Raw genomic sequence first — 16,560 nt, 5'->3', positions numbered from 1 at the left:
TTCTCTGACTCCTTCTTCTGGTGGCCTGAACATCGCAGCACAGCTCAGAGGGAAGGAATGTCAGTGGAATGGAATTATCTTTCTCCTCTTAGGCCACAGTCCCAAGGTCCCTGCTTTAGAAGGCAGTGCCTTGGAAAACTGCCAATTGCTTCAGGCAATTCTCCTTAGTGGCTCAGTGTGTCACGGGCCTCTGCTCCCCCAGCTCTGTACTTAATGGGAATGCAAAGCTATCGATCAGCATCCACTGGGGACTGTGGGCATACGACTCTCTCAAACTCAGTCGTAAATGCTGCGATTCCTGCTCCTTCTGTGCTGGCAACGGTCCAAAGTGAACTCTAATCAGTAGCTTATTTAGAAGCCTGTTTTTCTAGAGTCTTGGATGGTTAACAGAACAAAACAAAAATCAGTATTTCTTTAAAAAAATTGTTTTAGGTTAAATGTACATTTTTGAAACTGATTGTGAAGCATTTTTCATATGAACAACGTTGTGTTCTCAGGTGGCACCTGCGTAAGGATTGAGGGCAGGATTGTGGGAGGCAGGGAGGTGACATCCAGAGGCACTGAGAACCTGTAACGTTTGGAACCACCACAAAGGAAGCTTTGTATAGTGGCACCATAATGACACAAATATTTACAAATATTGCTACACTTAAAACAGTTCATATTCACACATACAGTAAAGTATAGGGCTAGCTGGCTTTCTTAAAAAAATATATACAAACCTTAGTGTCTTTTCCAAAGACCTTGGAATGAAAACAAATCCAGTTTTCTGATACGAAGAGCTTCCCTTGGTATAACAGTTCTTTCTGTAGAGCACAGGTAAAACCTGAGAAAATACATACAGGTGTTACATCAGTTAGAATTTACATTCAGAATGAGAATTCCGTGTATATGCTGGTGACTCAGGGAGGGCCACAGACAATCCACTCACAAACTCCAAAGATCTATCACCCCCTTTTTCAATCACCTTTAGTGGAGATTAGAGTTTGTTTTTTCATTCACAGTCTTACAAATTTTAGTATGAAAATCAAAAAGGAAGGGCAAGTCTATCGCTACAAATGAGGTTCAAGAATGGTGTTTCAAAAATCTCCAGGGAGGAAGGTGTGTCACCTCTGTGCTTATGTTAGCACTCCTGCCCCGCCTTCCCTGCGACTGTCACTAACGAATGCTCTAGAAACAGACGGTCCAACTTGGGGAAGAGTGCGTGCTCCACGCCTTCCTGCTTGGAGATCACTGCTGGAATCCAGCATCTTGCCTTAACACTGGCCCGAGAGAGGCTGGAAGGGACCCCTGGGCCCCAGTGAACCACAGCGGAGAGCGGGTGCTTAGCTCGCCTGTGGGCAAGGTGTTCAGATGTGATCACTGCGCCCTGCACAGCGCAGGTATCGACGCACGTCTGCCCACCCAGACCTGTGCTGCTTTTTAACCTTCTTATCGTGGCCTCCCTCGCTCCAGTCTTGTTATCCTATATCTCAGGACAATCCAAACACAATGCCTTCCCGCTGTAAATACGGAAGGCGAGGACATCATTCTGGAATCATCTTGCATCGATTCCATATCGTGTGGAGAGATTCACCTTCCCATCCTACTTCCCACCCAGTGAGGGCCGAATGAAGCCAGCATTGCTGCTGCATTGTGACTTTCAGAAACCAATCCCCCCTTGTGACTGAGTCCCCAGCCCTCTTCCTCCACCCCCCAAACCAATGAGCCTCTTTTCAAATATGTAGCTTGAAAAGTCAAACAGGTCAGAACTTACTTTGCCTCAGTGGTTCTTCGGTTGGGACATCGAGGAACAACTTGTGAAAGTGCATGTTTGCCTTGTACTACAGTGAGAACAAAACAGAGACATCGCTGCGCTCAGTATCTTGTGAAACATCACAAATCTGAATTACATAATACATTTTCCCTCCCTTATTATAGTATCTTCATGAATTCCATCTGTCTGATCGTACAGTCTCCGTCACAACCCTTCAGTGAAAAACAGTGGATGGTTTCCTCTCCCAACAGGACCAGCGACCTGCTGGTCGAACACACAGCTATGGCCACGATGCAGCAGGCGGTCAGCCTTCGCTGAGGCGCTAAACAAAGCATGTCCCGCGTGAGGCATGAGAAGAAATTCTAAGGACTCTCACCAGGGAAGGTAGTAGATCCCAGGGCACTGAAGGTACAAGTGAGGACTCTCAGAAGAGGATGGTGGTTAAAAACTTTGCAGTCATATCAACCCGAGTTTGAGTCCTAGCTACACCTCTCTTTTGTATGTGACAGTGGCCTAGTGGCTTAACCTCTCTGGGCCTCAGTTTCCCCTTCTGTGCCAGAGGGCAAAAACAGTACTTGCCTCAGTGGGATGCCTCAAATGGGACGTACAGCTAAACGACCCACTACCTGGTATTGTCACTAACACAATTATTGTTGTGAAGGTGTTTCCTTAGCCAGTGCCAGGGAAAGATGACTGTCAAGACGAGTAGGGTTTCTCTCAAGGGAGGCAGAAGGCCTGAGAGTCTGAAATGCTGACAGTCACTTCATGTTGAAGGCGTCTATTTCCACAACTGTGACAACATGTACAGACTGCACTTCACAGTTTGCAAAATGCTTTCACAAACCACCCCCACGACAACCTGGGAACTGACTCCCCCAGTGCATGGGCCAGGACACTGTGCCTTGGAGATACTGAGTTAACTGGAACCAGAGCTACTCAGAGGTACAGCTGGATCCTCCTGCCACAGGACCACACTGCCTGACAGATGCTTTCGATGAAAAAGTCTTAGGAGCAAAACTGAGAGACACTAATTTAGGCACTTGATGCTCTATTATGCAAACTAGGTGTGGTCTCAATGGCAAAAAATGGCCCTAGTATTGCTGCAAAGAAGAGCTTTAGATAGGCCAAGCAGATGACAGACGGTCTGCCACAAGTTAGCTGTATTATAGATAAACGCCTCAGATAAAGTAGGTTACCTCACACTGTCTCCGAGGAGTAAACTTGCATCCAGGAAGTTACTTTGACTAAAGCTAGGTGTTAAAGGGGGTCTTACTGAGGTTTTGTTTTTAGTGGTTACAGTGAGCACTGGTTGCACACCTGACTTAAAAATATCCTGGGCCATGAACCCTCTTATATTGTTTTAAGAGGTTTAAAAAAAGGTAGTGGGACTGATTGAAATGAAAAACAATATGACAAATACATGTAACACCTGGCTCTTGACTGGATGTTGGAGAGGGGGAAACAAAAGACCTTTATAAAGGACGCTCACTACTGGGATAATGGTGGAAATCTGAAAATGGATTTTATATTAATAATATATATTTTATATTTACTATTTAGTTAAATTTCTTGGGTGTGCCAACCGTGTTTTGTAATAGTTCTTAGGAGACACGTATTCCAGTACCTAGGGATCAAGTATCAAACCCTGCTGTTGGCCTGTAAGTCCGTCACACTGTGGTGAAGAGCTGGGCTCTAAGCCCTGTCTGGTGTGTTTTAGAGCAGAAGCAAAATGACTTCTGGAGGAGAATCATGACTCTGTCCACAGGTTTTCCTCCTGTGTGCAGCTGGGGGCCTTCTGTTCCCACAGGTGCCCTCCGACTCTCACTTTAGCGCAGGGATGTCACAGCTCTCCCGGAACTGGCCAGTTATCAGACAAGCATGTGACTCAGTGCTGGTCCCTGTAGGGCGATGTCTGTGGGCACTTGGCAGAGTGAGGGGCACAGTGTGGAATTTGCCACCCACTCAACACGTTGAAAGGTCAGTTGTGAAATACGATATTGATGAAAAATCGACTGAAGGATCGGAGGCCTGTCCTTTTTCCTGGATTCTCTGAAATCGATGCCTATGCTAGTCCCGAGCAGCAGAAAGCTGCACACGTGTGCTTGTGTGCTTGCTCTTCCCATTGCTTTATTCTTCTGCCGCCCTCTGAGACCACACACCTCATTCCCCGATTACCTGGCTGGAAGACGAAGACTTTTTCCTTTCAATCTTAGAGTCATTTTTGCTTTCTGTTTTACAGTCGTTCTTATCACTTGCTAAAGAGACACCATCGAAACTGGATTTTGACCTGAGGAAAGAAAACCCAGGGAGGCTACAGAATGAATTTTTTTATGCTGCTCATTAATTTTACTGTAATCCATCTTGAATATTATACCATCTCACAAAGAAATCTGGCATTCGCTTTTCTCTTCTAGATGTCAATAATCACTCGTAACCCTTGATGGGGATTTATAGAGCAAGTGTTGTAGGGCTGGGATGACTTCAGCAGGCTGGAATCTCAAACTGAAGAAATGGTCGTTTGTAACAGAGAAAAATAACAATCTAGCTGCGAAAATAATTGTACCATCTCAAAAGTATTTTAATCAGCCTGGCCGGGCATAGCTCAGCAGTTGAGCGTCGACCTAGGATCCAGGTGATCGGGGTTCGATTCCCGGTCAGGGCACATGCCTGGGTTGCGGGCTCCATCCCCAGTTGGGGGCGTGCAGGAGGCAGCCGGTCAATGACTCTCTCATCATTGATGTTTCTATCTTTCTCTCTCTCTCTCCCTTTCTCTCTCTGAAATCAATCAAGATATGTTTAAAAAAAAATAGTATTTTAATCAGTATAAAGAGTATAGGAGGCAAATTATGAAACAAAATTGCAGCTATAGTTCAATCAAAAATATTTTTATTTCAGAAATCTATTAATATTTAACCAGTGTTAATTAAGTGGGGCACTGTGTTAAATGCCTGGGACACACAAGACAGTCTTTATCATTGAGGAGCCTGTGCACACATCAAACATTTTTTAAAGTCCTCATCAGAAAAAAAAATTTGTTACTATGTATGAGGACAGATGTGAACTAGACTCACTGTGGTGAGTATTTCGCAATGTATACAAACATTGAGTCATGTGGTACACCCGAAACTAATATCATGTTATATGTCAATTATACCTCAATAAAAAATTAAAATAGATTAACAACAAAATAAAACTTCTTAGGAAGGCAGGACATGACTTAGCACCAAAACAAGACATAGCATAGGCGTTAGGAGGAGGTATTAGTCCAACAGGAAGGAAGAGAAGAGGCCAATGGGATAATGTGGGTTTAATACACGGGGCCTAATTGGACAAGCAGGATTTGGGGGTGAGGAAAAGAGAGAGATGATACATCCCAGAGTGGGAAAACACTCGAAGTGAAATTAGGATAAAAAAGAACACGTATGGAAGTCAAGTCCAGGAATCCTTTCTCAGGTGGTTCTAGGCAAGGCTCTCCATTTAGTAGATGTGTGACTCTGCACGCAGTTTCAACCCAATGGCTCAACACAGATGACTGTGTGTGTGTGATTTTTAGCCGGGGGTGTGTGTATATATAAGTTTTATGATATGAGTATGCAGATTCTTTTGTTTATTGGGGGAAAAGGGCACATGAAACCCATGATTTCACAATATGATTCCTTAGAATGAAGCACAGTTAAAAAATTTTAGTTCAAAGTCAATATAAGAAGAATCTTAAGCAATTTGAGCAGTATATGGGTGTGACAGAGAGAAATGACTGAAGTTAGAGAGACATCAGGCTCTGGTTTGCTCTGCTGTGAAAAGACGGACTATGTGATGCCCAGGCCCCTGCCAGACTCGGTGTGAATCTGCGATGCTCAAACCACAGGAGAAACACCTCTCGGCAATTCGAGGAACATTGATTTGGATTCAGGTACTGGCGACTGAACCTATTCACAGACAGACATTTCTTTAGAATTCTAGGGATTACTTTAAAAAAATTATGAGTAAACATTTGTACTGTACTTGAAAATAAAATAATTTTTTCAAATGTCAAATTACCTATTATATATACTATCCACTACTTTGAAATTTATCAACTCTACTGATTGAAACGAATAAACATCAGTGGAATTGTCAAGGCAAAGATCAGGCCTTTTGAATAAGTATGGGCAGGAAGCAAATGTGACAACAGGGGAGCAGTACCCTAGACAGCTTCAAGGGGACCCGCAGAAGGGGCCCGTCTGCACAGCCCGTCTCTGTAGTGGTGGTGGGGGAGGGGTGCGCATTTGCATAGTATTGATTTCTTTGAGTCTTCTCAACCGTGTTGTTCTCACTTCCCGCAAGTGACTATGAGCAGGACCAGTGCAAAATGAAAATGCTGGGCCCCTTATTCAAAAACTAAGAATTTCCAGACAGCGAGAGCAGAGCATTAGGCCAAGTGCTGGGATAGTTTTAACTGCACAGATCACACACCCTGCGAAGTTTAACAAGCATGCCCTGATGATGAGTGTATTGATCTCATCTAAAGCCTGAGGAAGCTGGAGTAAAACCAGCAGTGTTTTGGACGTGCATGCTGCAGCCAGTCAACAGTGGTGAAAGACACAAGAAACAACATGCGCGGTGCCTCTGTGGAGTGAAACAGGATGCTCGGACAGGAAACGGCTACAGAAAACATGGTTAAAGTGAGATATGAGATCAGGCATGCGGCACAGGTGGAGCGAGGGCGGGCAGTGACAGAAAGCTTTGGGGGAAGAGTGAAGACTTACACTTGGTCCTGCATGAAGTGTAGGTGTGGAGAGAAGGTATGGGCTGGGTGGCCAGGAAGAAAGGGAAAGCAGGAGTTATTTAATCACCCTCTAGCAGAGGCCAAAAGACCAGAAGGTAGCAGTTCTGACAATTCTAACACCAGGGAGGAGAGCGATCACTCCTGAGCTCCTACAGATCAATGGCCGCATTACCGATCCTCCACCATTGGTTTAACCATTCGCTTTTAAGGGTTAAAAGGCCACTCTTAAGTTCGTACTTCTGAGAGTGATGGGGACCATAGCTCCACATCTCAAAACTGCCAGTCCCCCCACAGCTCCACAACTAAACCGTGGTGCCAGCACTCACCCCAGGAAACGACCCCACCCATGCACACCCTGCCTGGGGATGCCAGGTGGGGTTCCACTCCATCTGCTCTTTCCCCCTCCCCCGAACTGCCAGGAAAGTGAGACGCAGGTGTGCACACCCAGAGGCTAAGCAGACACTCCAGCCTGGGCGGGCCTCACCAGCAACCTGGCCAGCCTTCCCAGCTGCCTTATAAATCTAATCCGGAAAGAGGGCCACCCGGCTTTATCAGTTAGCAAAGTCAGTGCTTTAAGAAAAGGGCAGACACTGCAGCAGGCTGAGGCAGGAAGGGCAGAAAGGGGCTTCTAGGACAAGAGGAGCAGGGAAGGCAGGCGCCAGCGCTGGGATTTCCACGGAAAAACACCCTACTTCTTTCTCAGGGTTATTTAAATCCTCAATCACTCTTTTAACCACCACCATAAGGCTGCAAACACCAGCTCCTCCCAGCAACCCCTCCTCCCCAAAAGGGCAAGAAGGACAAGGTCGGGCGTGAGGACTCACCGCAGGCAGATGACTCTCTTCGGGTCTGGGGACTCGGCCTCGCTGGACGGGGTGGGAGACTGGGCTGTAGGCGACCTGCAGGCCTTCTTCTTCTCCTCCACACCATTCTCAGCCTCTGAGCTGGAGAAGAGAGAAAACCGCTTCGCCTTAGACATCCAGAGGGGGTGTGGACTGAACAAAGCGGGGAAGCCGCCTCGCTTTCTGGAGAGTGGAATGATCTTCAGTGCCCACCAACAGGCTGAGGCCAACTCGGGCAGCTGCGCCCTTTCCAAACCTCCATTCTAACCCTCTCAGCTGGCTTCAGCAGGTAAACATCTGGCTTTGTGGGGACTCGCTGCGTCCCAGGCCTGCTCCGGTGAGCCCTGCTCTGCCCTGCCTAGCGCTGGAGTGGCAGATCACCTGGAGGCTGGGAGGGCCCTGCGCGCACACTCACTCCCGCGCTTCAGCCAGGTGTGAGCCTTCCTGCTGGGAACCCCCACCGCCTTTGTTTGCCCGGCTCGTGTCACTTAATCACCTTTTGTTGTCGTTATATGGGTCCCACTTTGGGTTGTTATTTTAAGCAAGTACCTCTTTCAGGCGAGTTATCTACCTGCACAGCCACCCGGGCCACGTGGGTGGGATTACTACCCCAATGTTACAGATGCGGAATCTGAGGCTCTCAGATATTAAATATCTTACCCAAGTGTGCAGAACTAGCATCTGTCTGAGTTGGGATTCAGACTCAGGTCTGTCCATCTGATAGGCCTTTCAGGACATGTGTTCTCTCTCTCTTTCCACCCTCCCTATACATCCATCCCCCCCCCCCCCCAACCACCTATCTGACCATCTAGCCCCCTTATTAGCTCTTCAGTGTAAGAGCTCCGGGGGGGGTGAGAATCTTACTGATTTTTATACTGACCACAGGGTCTAGGATAGTGGTGGTGTATAATCATGATCAATAGGCTGTTGGAAGACCAGGTCTGACCTTAGTAAAGAGGGAACAGAGTGGGAAGTCAGTCAAGAGGGTCTGCACACTGAATCACTACGGGTGGAGGTCAACCAGTGTGGTGGACATGGGAGTGTGCCCTCAACCTCAGGGACAGAAGAAACCATTTCCAGTGTGGGAAGAAGGAACGAAGGAAGGGAGAATACAGGTGTTATACCTGGATCACACCTTCCTTGGTGCCAGCCTGCACGGCAAAGAACTCACAGAACATACTTCTGAGAATGTGAGAGCCCCATGGTGGCTGAGCATAAGGGAAGACATATTAACATAGCATTGCTATGACAGTTTAGCTAATTTTAATCCTAACTTAGTACCCCTTCGGTATCTTCACCTGCAGATGAACACGCAGGCAGGAAATGTTACTGGTTAGTTCAAGCTTTGTGGTTGCTGACTTACCACTTTTTACAGCACATGAACATTCCATTGTGGTGTCAAAATCAAGACCAAGTATCTCTGACAACGTACCCATTAATAATGCTCTCATTTTGTAGTTAGCATGTCTCTTTTCCTAGATTAAGTATTCAGCCCTCTACTACTTCAGTTCTTTTCAAAGTACTTAGAACACTTACGTACAATGAAAGGACTCAGTCCATAACCAAACTGCATTATGTAACAAAAGGAACATGAAAGCCTTGAAATATTAATAGGAAAACACTGCTTTGGTATAAAAGAGAGGTTTTTATTTCAGTTTAGCATCAAGTTTAATTTATGGACTCAAAGAATTTTAGAACTGCTAAAGGGCCTTCAAGCATATCTCTGCTTTTCCCTCTGCCCCCCAAGACATACATAGCAACCCTGTTCTTCAGAAGCATCAGGCAGAAATCCACATGAGAGCCCCTCCTGAAGTAGGGAGATGAGTGTGTGTGGAACTTCAATAATCCACCTCAGCATTCACTCAAATATTTACTGCATTTCAGGCAGGGTCAGATTAAGACTTAGAGGCAGAGCCACCACTGTCCTGCACAGCACCTGTGTGTGCTCAGAAAGAGCCACCCCCACTCATAAAGAGGTGCCTCTCTGTCTGGATGTAGCCCCCGATACACAGCCTGGCAGAGATGAGGTGCCCCTTGCTCTGGGCAGAAACAGCCCAGCACCGAGGTGCAGGGAAGCAAAGCGTGGCTGGATTTCCACCTCTCCCTGCCTCTGCCGGTCAGGCACTGTGTGCAGGCCGAGAGCGCCGAGTGCCTCACCAAGCGTGGTCCTCCTGGTTCAGGGTCCCAGCTTAGCACTGGAAAGATGCAGTGCGCACCTCTGCATCAACCCACCCAGGCAATGCCTCGTAAGGACAGAACACACAGGTCTGCTCAAGTTAACCGGCTTCTTTCTAGGCACTCTCCACCCCACTTTTCCTTAAACTTGAACTTGGCCTCCAGCACTGGTTCTGTCCTTGAAGGCCGGCCTGGGGGAGGGGGGAGGCGGTGAGAAGGGCACAAGCTCAACAGAGTTTTCCAACCCAGTAGCCTGGGCTCTGCTGCTGCTGTTTCTGCTTTATCACTCACCAGGCCTTTAATTAATCAGTGCCTTGTTCTGTCAACTTTTTTCTCACAAACGGCTTAGCCAACTACTAGGCTAAATTCTTTAAAAGCAGGGAACTTCTGTTTTGTTTTGTTTTTCCACTGTAGTTAGCTCAGCCTGTTGCTCATAGTGGACATTTATATGTGTTGACTGGTTTGGGGTGAATTCTGTAGTGTCCCAGAGACTACAAGTGAAATTCATCTATGGACCAATTCAGTTTTAGGTTTCTGTTGACTTAAAGACGCTATGGAAACTAACTCAAGCAAGGTAATTCCTACCACAGGAGAGACTGTCCCCAAGAACCCTACCCCTCCAAGGTCTTGTCAGCAGCAGACTGAAACTATGTAGAAGCCCAACAGCGGAGACTCCCATGTTGAGTGCAGAGTGTGGGAGGGAATGGAATGCTTCCTCAAGGCCTCTCGGTAACTAAGTTACTACAGAGGGGCTGACAATGGAGATGAAACAGCAGGTATCATTTAAATCACAGAAATAAATAAATCAGGGTTTTGTTTTGTTTTTAAAGAGGAAGCAAGGACCTTTCAGGGACACTAGAGTTAACAAAACAAAACCAAGAAAAAAAAAGCAGTCTTCTTTCAACACAGTTTACGGGAGAGTCGCTGACGGCAGGGCAGGATGCTCAGAGCTGGGCAAGTGGGAAAGATGAGTGACAATTACAAGTAACCACAGAAGCAACAGAAGATGCTAGGAACACAGGGGCCACCCTCACCTGGCCACACAGCAGGTTATTTCTTCTCCCATCTCCAACCCAATTTAAGTATCCGTTATGGGCCCTGAAAGCTTTTCAGTAGGAATTTCCGAGCAGTGAGACCGACTGTCGTGCTTATACTGACCAAGCCTGACGTCCCCTATTAGGGGACAGCGTTTTTATTACCAGCTAGGAAGCGCTCGTTTTACTAAGACACTGCCGTACACTGTTACACAATCTACAAATAAAAAACAGGTTAGACAGTTCCTATCAACAGTCCAGTATCTGTCAATTCCCAAACCTCATTAATCTGATGACAACTTGATTCGGATTTCACAAATATTCAGCATTAGAGTTCTTATAGGGGGTGCACCACCATTCCTCCCAGAGAGAGACTCTGGAAGTTTAAGGTAAACTCAGACTCTCTACTGACACATCAGCCTTCTGGCCCCACCACTCCTGCTGAGACTGTGTTGCACTCGGGCCTCACCGCGTGCGGGTCTAAGCAGCTACTGGGCACGATGGTGATTAAGCTGCGTCTCAGGACATGCAAACGAGTGCCCCGCTGCGGCTCGGTCCAGGACGCTGTGCTCCCTTCTGATTACAGTGGCAGGCACTTGTGTTTGAGTCTACCCTCAAGGTAAATTAGTCTAGGCCAAGGCATAAAAACGGCACCAAACTCCCTCATAATAGTATGGGGGAGGGTCGTTTTACATCCATTATCATTTTTAAAAACCCCTGATCGCCATTTCCTAAAACCATAGTCTTGACCAACAAAGGTTTAGAAGTGACTTGAAAACTGGGTATGTTTCACCAGGGGGTCTCCGTAGGATTAAATCCTCGCAAAGGAACTGTCGTGACTCAGGCCAGGTCTGGGACAGTCCAGTGTTGCCAGAACCCTGCACGTGGACTCGCCAAGACCTGGGGCCTTGCTGACCCTGGCTTTTGGTGTGCTTCCTGCTTAGTGGCTCTAAGGCTGGCAGGCAAGGGAGGCAACACTTGGGAAGCAAAGAGATGAGCTACAGGGACAGGGGAGGGCACTGGGGACTGCTGGGCAGCAGCCACAGTACAAAGACATCAATCAGATTGACTCCCCCCCCCCAAAAAAAAGCAGAACAGGATGTGAAAGGTGCTGTGGAGACCAGGACCTCCCCAAGCCCCCCAGCCTCTAACTGCAAAATAAACTCAGAATCTCCCAAACTCAAAATTTATTTTTTAATCCTTACCTGAGGATATTTTTTCCATTGCTTTTTAGAGAGAGTGGAAGGGAGAAAGAGAGGGAGAGGGAGAGAGATGTTGATGTGAGACACATCAATTGGTTGCCTCCCGCATGCTCCCCAACTGAGGCCAGGGATTCAGCCTGCAACCAAGGTACGTGCCCTTGGCAGGAATCGAACCCGGGATCCTTCAGTCCGCAGGCCGATGCTCAACCACTGAGCCAAACAGGCTACGGCTCCCAAACTTGATTTGTAAGTCAGGAAGAACAGCCTTTCATTCACAATTCTAATAATACACATTTTACTTCTTTATCCACCTACCCAGTTATTTCTGAATAGGTACTAGAAGCACAAGTCCACAATTCAAAAGCTACAAATGGAAAAATCAATCCCCCTTCTACCTGTGTTTCATGGGGCCCTGTTTCTCTCCAGAGGGACCCACTGTTGTCCCAGCTCCTGTGCGTCCTTCCGGGGAGAGTCTGTGTGCGTGTGTGTATTTTTTTAAGCACAAATGATAGCCTGCTATTCTCCACCTGGGTTTTTTGGTTTGTTTTGTTTTTTAACTTACTGTGTCTTGGTGCTCTTTCCCTATCTCCACACACAGTTTCCTCATTCCTTCTTAATGACTGCACAGAGTTCACTGTAATGCGTGGATTACAGTCTAGCCAGTTCCTTATTGCTGGGCATTCACGTGGATTTCAGTCTTGTTACAAATATAAACAACACTGCAACAAACGTTTTTGCATGTTTATGATGTGTGTAAATATTTCCATAGGATAATTTCCTGGAAATGGAACTGTGTCAAAATGTACATCATTTTATAAGTCAGTCAGAGAAAGACAAATAGCATATGATCTCACTTACATGTGGAATCTAATGAACAAAATAAACTGATGAACAAAATAGAAACAGAGGCATGGAAACATGGAACAGATTAACAGCTGCCAGAGGGGACGGTTAGGGACTGGATGAAAGAAGGTGAAAGGATTAGCCAAGAACATATATGCATAACCCACAGACACAGCAACAGTGTGGTGATGGCCGGGGTGGGGAGGTGGGGGGGGCTGGCTGGAGGTGGGCAAAGGGGGGGGGGAATGGGGACATCTGTAATAGTGTCAACAATAACAGTAAAGTTAAATAAATAAGTACATAACTAAAATTTTAGAGTTATCCCTAAGTTGCCCTCAGTAGAGGGTTTGTGACCCACAGCCACAACAGTGATTACGCAGTCTCACTAACAAAGTGTTAAACTTAAAAAAAAATCCCATTGTAGTTTTGACATTTACATTTCTCTTCTTATGAGTGAGGTTGAGTGTACTGTTTTCATATGTTTAAGATTTTGAAAATTTTCTGTTTCGTGAATTAGCCATTTGTATGTACATTTTGCCAATTTTTCTAGTGGGCTGTTGGATAAAAACATTTAGGGAAAACAATTCTTATCATAAATGCCTCACCAATTCTTGGCAATATTCTAGAATTGACTTTTTAAATGAATAATCTTAAATGTTTAGAAAAGTTAAGCAGATATTAGGGATGAGTGTAATGTTAAGATGAAATGTTAATGATTAATTAACTTTTGTTTTCCTTGATAGGCTTACAGGCCAATAGAAAAAAGGAATGCCCAAAACATTGTATTCTTTGGTTTCAGACCTGGCTGGTTTTGCTCAGTGGTTAGAGCATCGGCCTGCGGAATGAAGGGTCCTGGGTTCGATTCTGGCCAAGGGCACATACCCTGGTTGCATGCTTGATCCCGGGCCCTGGTCAGGGCTCTTACGGGAGGCAACCAGTTGATGTGTCTCTCTCACATCAATGTTTCTCTCTCTCTCTCCCTTCCACTCTCTCTGAAAAGCAATGGAAAAAATATCCTTGGGTGAGGATTACAAAAAAAAAAAAAAAATCCTAAAATCTTTGATTTTAGCAAAACCTATAGTGGAATAGGACAGGTTTCCAGTTTAAGACCGAGAACAGGAGCACAGATGTTTGGCCCTCCCTTCTGAGCCCCTTTAAAAGAGTATTTATTAAAGAAGTAGTAACCCTGCTACAACATTGGAGGGTAACCGTCAACAGAAGAGTGATTTTCCCAAATTTTTAGAAAATGGAAAGTAGAAAGTGAAGTACAATTAAACTTTTGCAGGAAAGTAGAGGAAGCTGCGGTTGAGAACAGGGGCACACACGAGAGATAAGACAACAGTGACCTGTTTGTCAGTGTTCAGTGAGGTTAAATTAGAGGTGTTCTGGTGCGAAATCTCTGACTCCCCCACCCACTCTTGCCAGGTCAGGTACTTAGCCCTGCGGGGAAAATATCAGAAAGGTTGTCCATTAAAAATTGAACAACTTAGGTGCAGAAAACCGGGGAACTTAGTATAGAGGGTTGAGCCTGGGGGTAAATCTCTTCTCATCCTACCCATGCTCCTCCAAGGTTACTCTAGTCCCTCGTTTGTTCCCCCCCCCAGTCCTTCACTCTTAACTATGAAATGACAGCAAAGCATTGCTAGATATCTGAAGAAAATCTGAAGTCTTAAAGACCAAGGTAAACCAACAAGAAAGTAAACTTCTTAGGAAGTTGACCTCCGAGAACAGAAGAAAACAATACAAGGAAAGCAAAAGCTCCAAACCTTCTAATTAACATCTTCAGGGCAAGAAGGCAGGGCCCATACATCAGATCACAATGCTGTGGAAATGGAAACCTTCCTTAACTCCTCAGTTCTCTTGAGTCCAAATCCGTAATAGCCTACAAGGCACTTCGTGACCTGCCCTGTCCACCCATCCTGACCTCTCTGATCCCCTCCCCTCACTCCACACGCCCAGGAGAAAACCTGTGCCTGGCTGTTCCCTGTGCCTGGAATGCCCCCCCCCCCCCCCCCCAGCCAGGTGGCTCTCTTCCTCCTCTCCTTTTTTACTCAAAGGTACCTTCTCAATCAGACCTACATATTGAACCAAAGTTGAAAGATAGCATCAAGACACAGAAACATAAAAAGAGAAAAAGTGAGGGGGAACAGTGAGACATGTATAAGCCATGCATTTCCATATCAAAGGAACAGAAGTTTTAAACAGAAAAAAAGGAGACAGTAGTGTTAAAGAAAAAATATGAGCCGTAAAAGAGTGAAAGAAGGACAGAGGTTAATAATTTCTTATCCAAAAAAGTGTGGAGTCAAGTTGATTTAAAGAGATTTATGCTGATGCATTCTTCAGAGACAAATGTACGAAAACAGGAACTAGAAAGAGCGGAATGCCTATTTAAAATTGGGAGTGGGAAGAGGGGGGCAGGGAGTTAGTGTGAGGTGACTCTTATGTTCCATCAAAACAGGAAGTTGAGAGATAAAGTTTAAAATGAGTAAGAGAGGAAGAGCAGGATGCATACATTTTTAGAGATAATAAAATAACCACTACACCTAAAATCAGGTACAATTCAAAGAAGCTACTGGGAGGCAGATGAAGAATGGGAAAGGGGATCGAGTTCATTATAAACTTTAATGCACTATATTATTTTGATAAGCATCTACAAAACATACTTATTCATATTCCCATAGAGAAGATGTAAAATACAGAGTAGATCATAAAAGCGGGGGGATTTACTATCTTCGAGTCTTGGAGTTCCTACTACGTGTAGATAACGCCAGGTGCTGTGTTCTCAGGGGGCCTGGCTTCTATTGGGGATATCAGCTTATCACATAAATAAAGCATAATATAGGTTGTAAGAGATATCTCCCATAAAGTGCCTTGGGAATTCAGAAATCTCTTCTAATGGTAAAGAGCAGAAACAGGAAAGTTTTGTGGAGGAAATAAGCATGAGCTTGTGTGTGTGTGGGGGGTCCATTTCAGTAGAAACCAGAAGTATATATTATATCTCTATTTGTCCTATACAACAACAAAAATAAAACAGTTCCTTTGCATGGAAAAAATCAAAACCTTCCATTATCACATGGCAGTCATCCGTGCCACCTCTCTACCCAAAGAAACATTGTATTTGTGCAAAGCTTATTTGAGCTGGGTACATATAATCTGGACTTGTGGAGCTACCAGAAGGGCACAAGAAATACAAGGAAAGCCAGGAGTGAAAACACACAGACAGGGAAGAGTCACATGCACCAAGAAATTTGGTGCTTTGGTTTCATCTGGAGTCCAGGAAGTAGAAATTACATTGTTGTGAAGTTTGATTCCCAATGAGAGAGGGCTACTTTTAGACTTCATTTGGTTCACAGTAGGGATTAACTGAAGACTTTTAAACAGAAGGAATGAAACAATGGGATATTAAGTGCCCACCTTTTCCCATACATACATCATTGGGGGCCTGATGAGATATGTGCTTCTGGAGGACTGACTATTCAAATCAGTGCACAAGAGTGGTGGGGGGAAGGGAAGGAGGTTGGCGACAGATAGGGGGACAAGTTTGAAGGCAAGAAGAGACTGCAGCCCGGCCGGGCGTGGCTCAGCGGTTAAGCTTCGACCTAGGATCCAGGAGATCAGGGTTTGATTCCTGGTCAGGGCACATGCCTGGGTTGCGGGCTGCAGCCGATCAATGACTCTCTCATCATTGATGTTTCTAGCTCTCTCTCCCTCTCCTTTCCTCTCTCTGAAATCAATAAAGATATATTTAAAAAAAAAAAAGAAAAAAAAAAAAAAGAAGAGACTGCATTGGAGAGAGAATCCAGAAGTAACAACAGGAGTACAGAGAGCAAGCAATGGAGAGGAATATCCAAGATAACCCCAAGGTTATCTGAGGGATGGAGAAGATAGCCTTGCGACGAACAGACAGTTACAGGGAACACAAGAGGAAATGTAGTTTGGTGGG

The 16,560-nt window shown here is 45.5% G+C and overlaps 1 protein-coding gene across 3 annotated transcripts in view; it reads right to left on the bottom strand.

Moving 5' to 3' along the window:
• Positions 1-16,560, bottom strand: part of GRAMD2B (GRAM domain containing 2B) — a 56,575-nt gene that overhangs the window by 16,469 nt on the left and 23,546 nt on the right. For 2 of the 3 annotated variants that reach the window (XM_016217800.2, XM_087815530.1), the window contains exons 2-5: positions 7,346-7,465; positions 3,932-4,043; positions 1,757-1,823; positions 723-826 (exon numbers count right to left, since the gene is read on the bottom strand). In XM_016217800.2, the coding sequence (XP_016073286.1) occupies positions 723-826; positions 1,757-1,823; positions 3,932-4,043; positions 7,346-7,465 (403 nt within the window). Of the gene's footprint in view, positions 1-722; positions 827-1,756; positions 1,824-3,931; positions 4,044-6,501; positions 6,748-7,345; positions 7,466-16,560 lie in introns of those variants that run through there. The other variant, XM_087815531.1, reaches the window with a different exon arrangement.

Source organism: Miniopterus natalensis, chromosome 3, assembly GCF_054644295.1.
Source record: "Miniopterus natalensis isolate mMinNat1 chromosome 3, mMinNat1.hap1, whole genome shotgun sequence".
NCBI lineage: Eukaryota > Metazoa > Chordata > Mammalia > Chiroptera > Miniopteridae > Miniopterus > Miniopterus natalensis.
The sequence above is the reverse complement of the archived record's forward strand: the minus strand, read 5'-3'. Positions and strand labels throughout refer to the sequence as shown.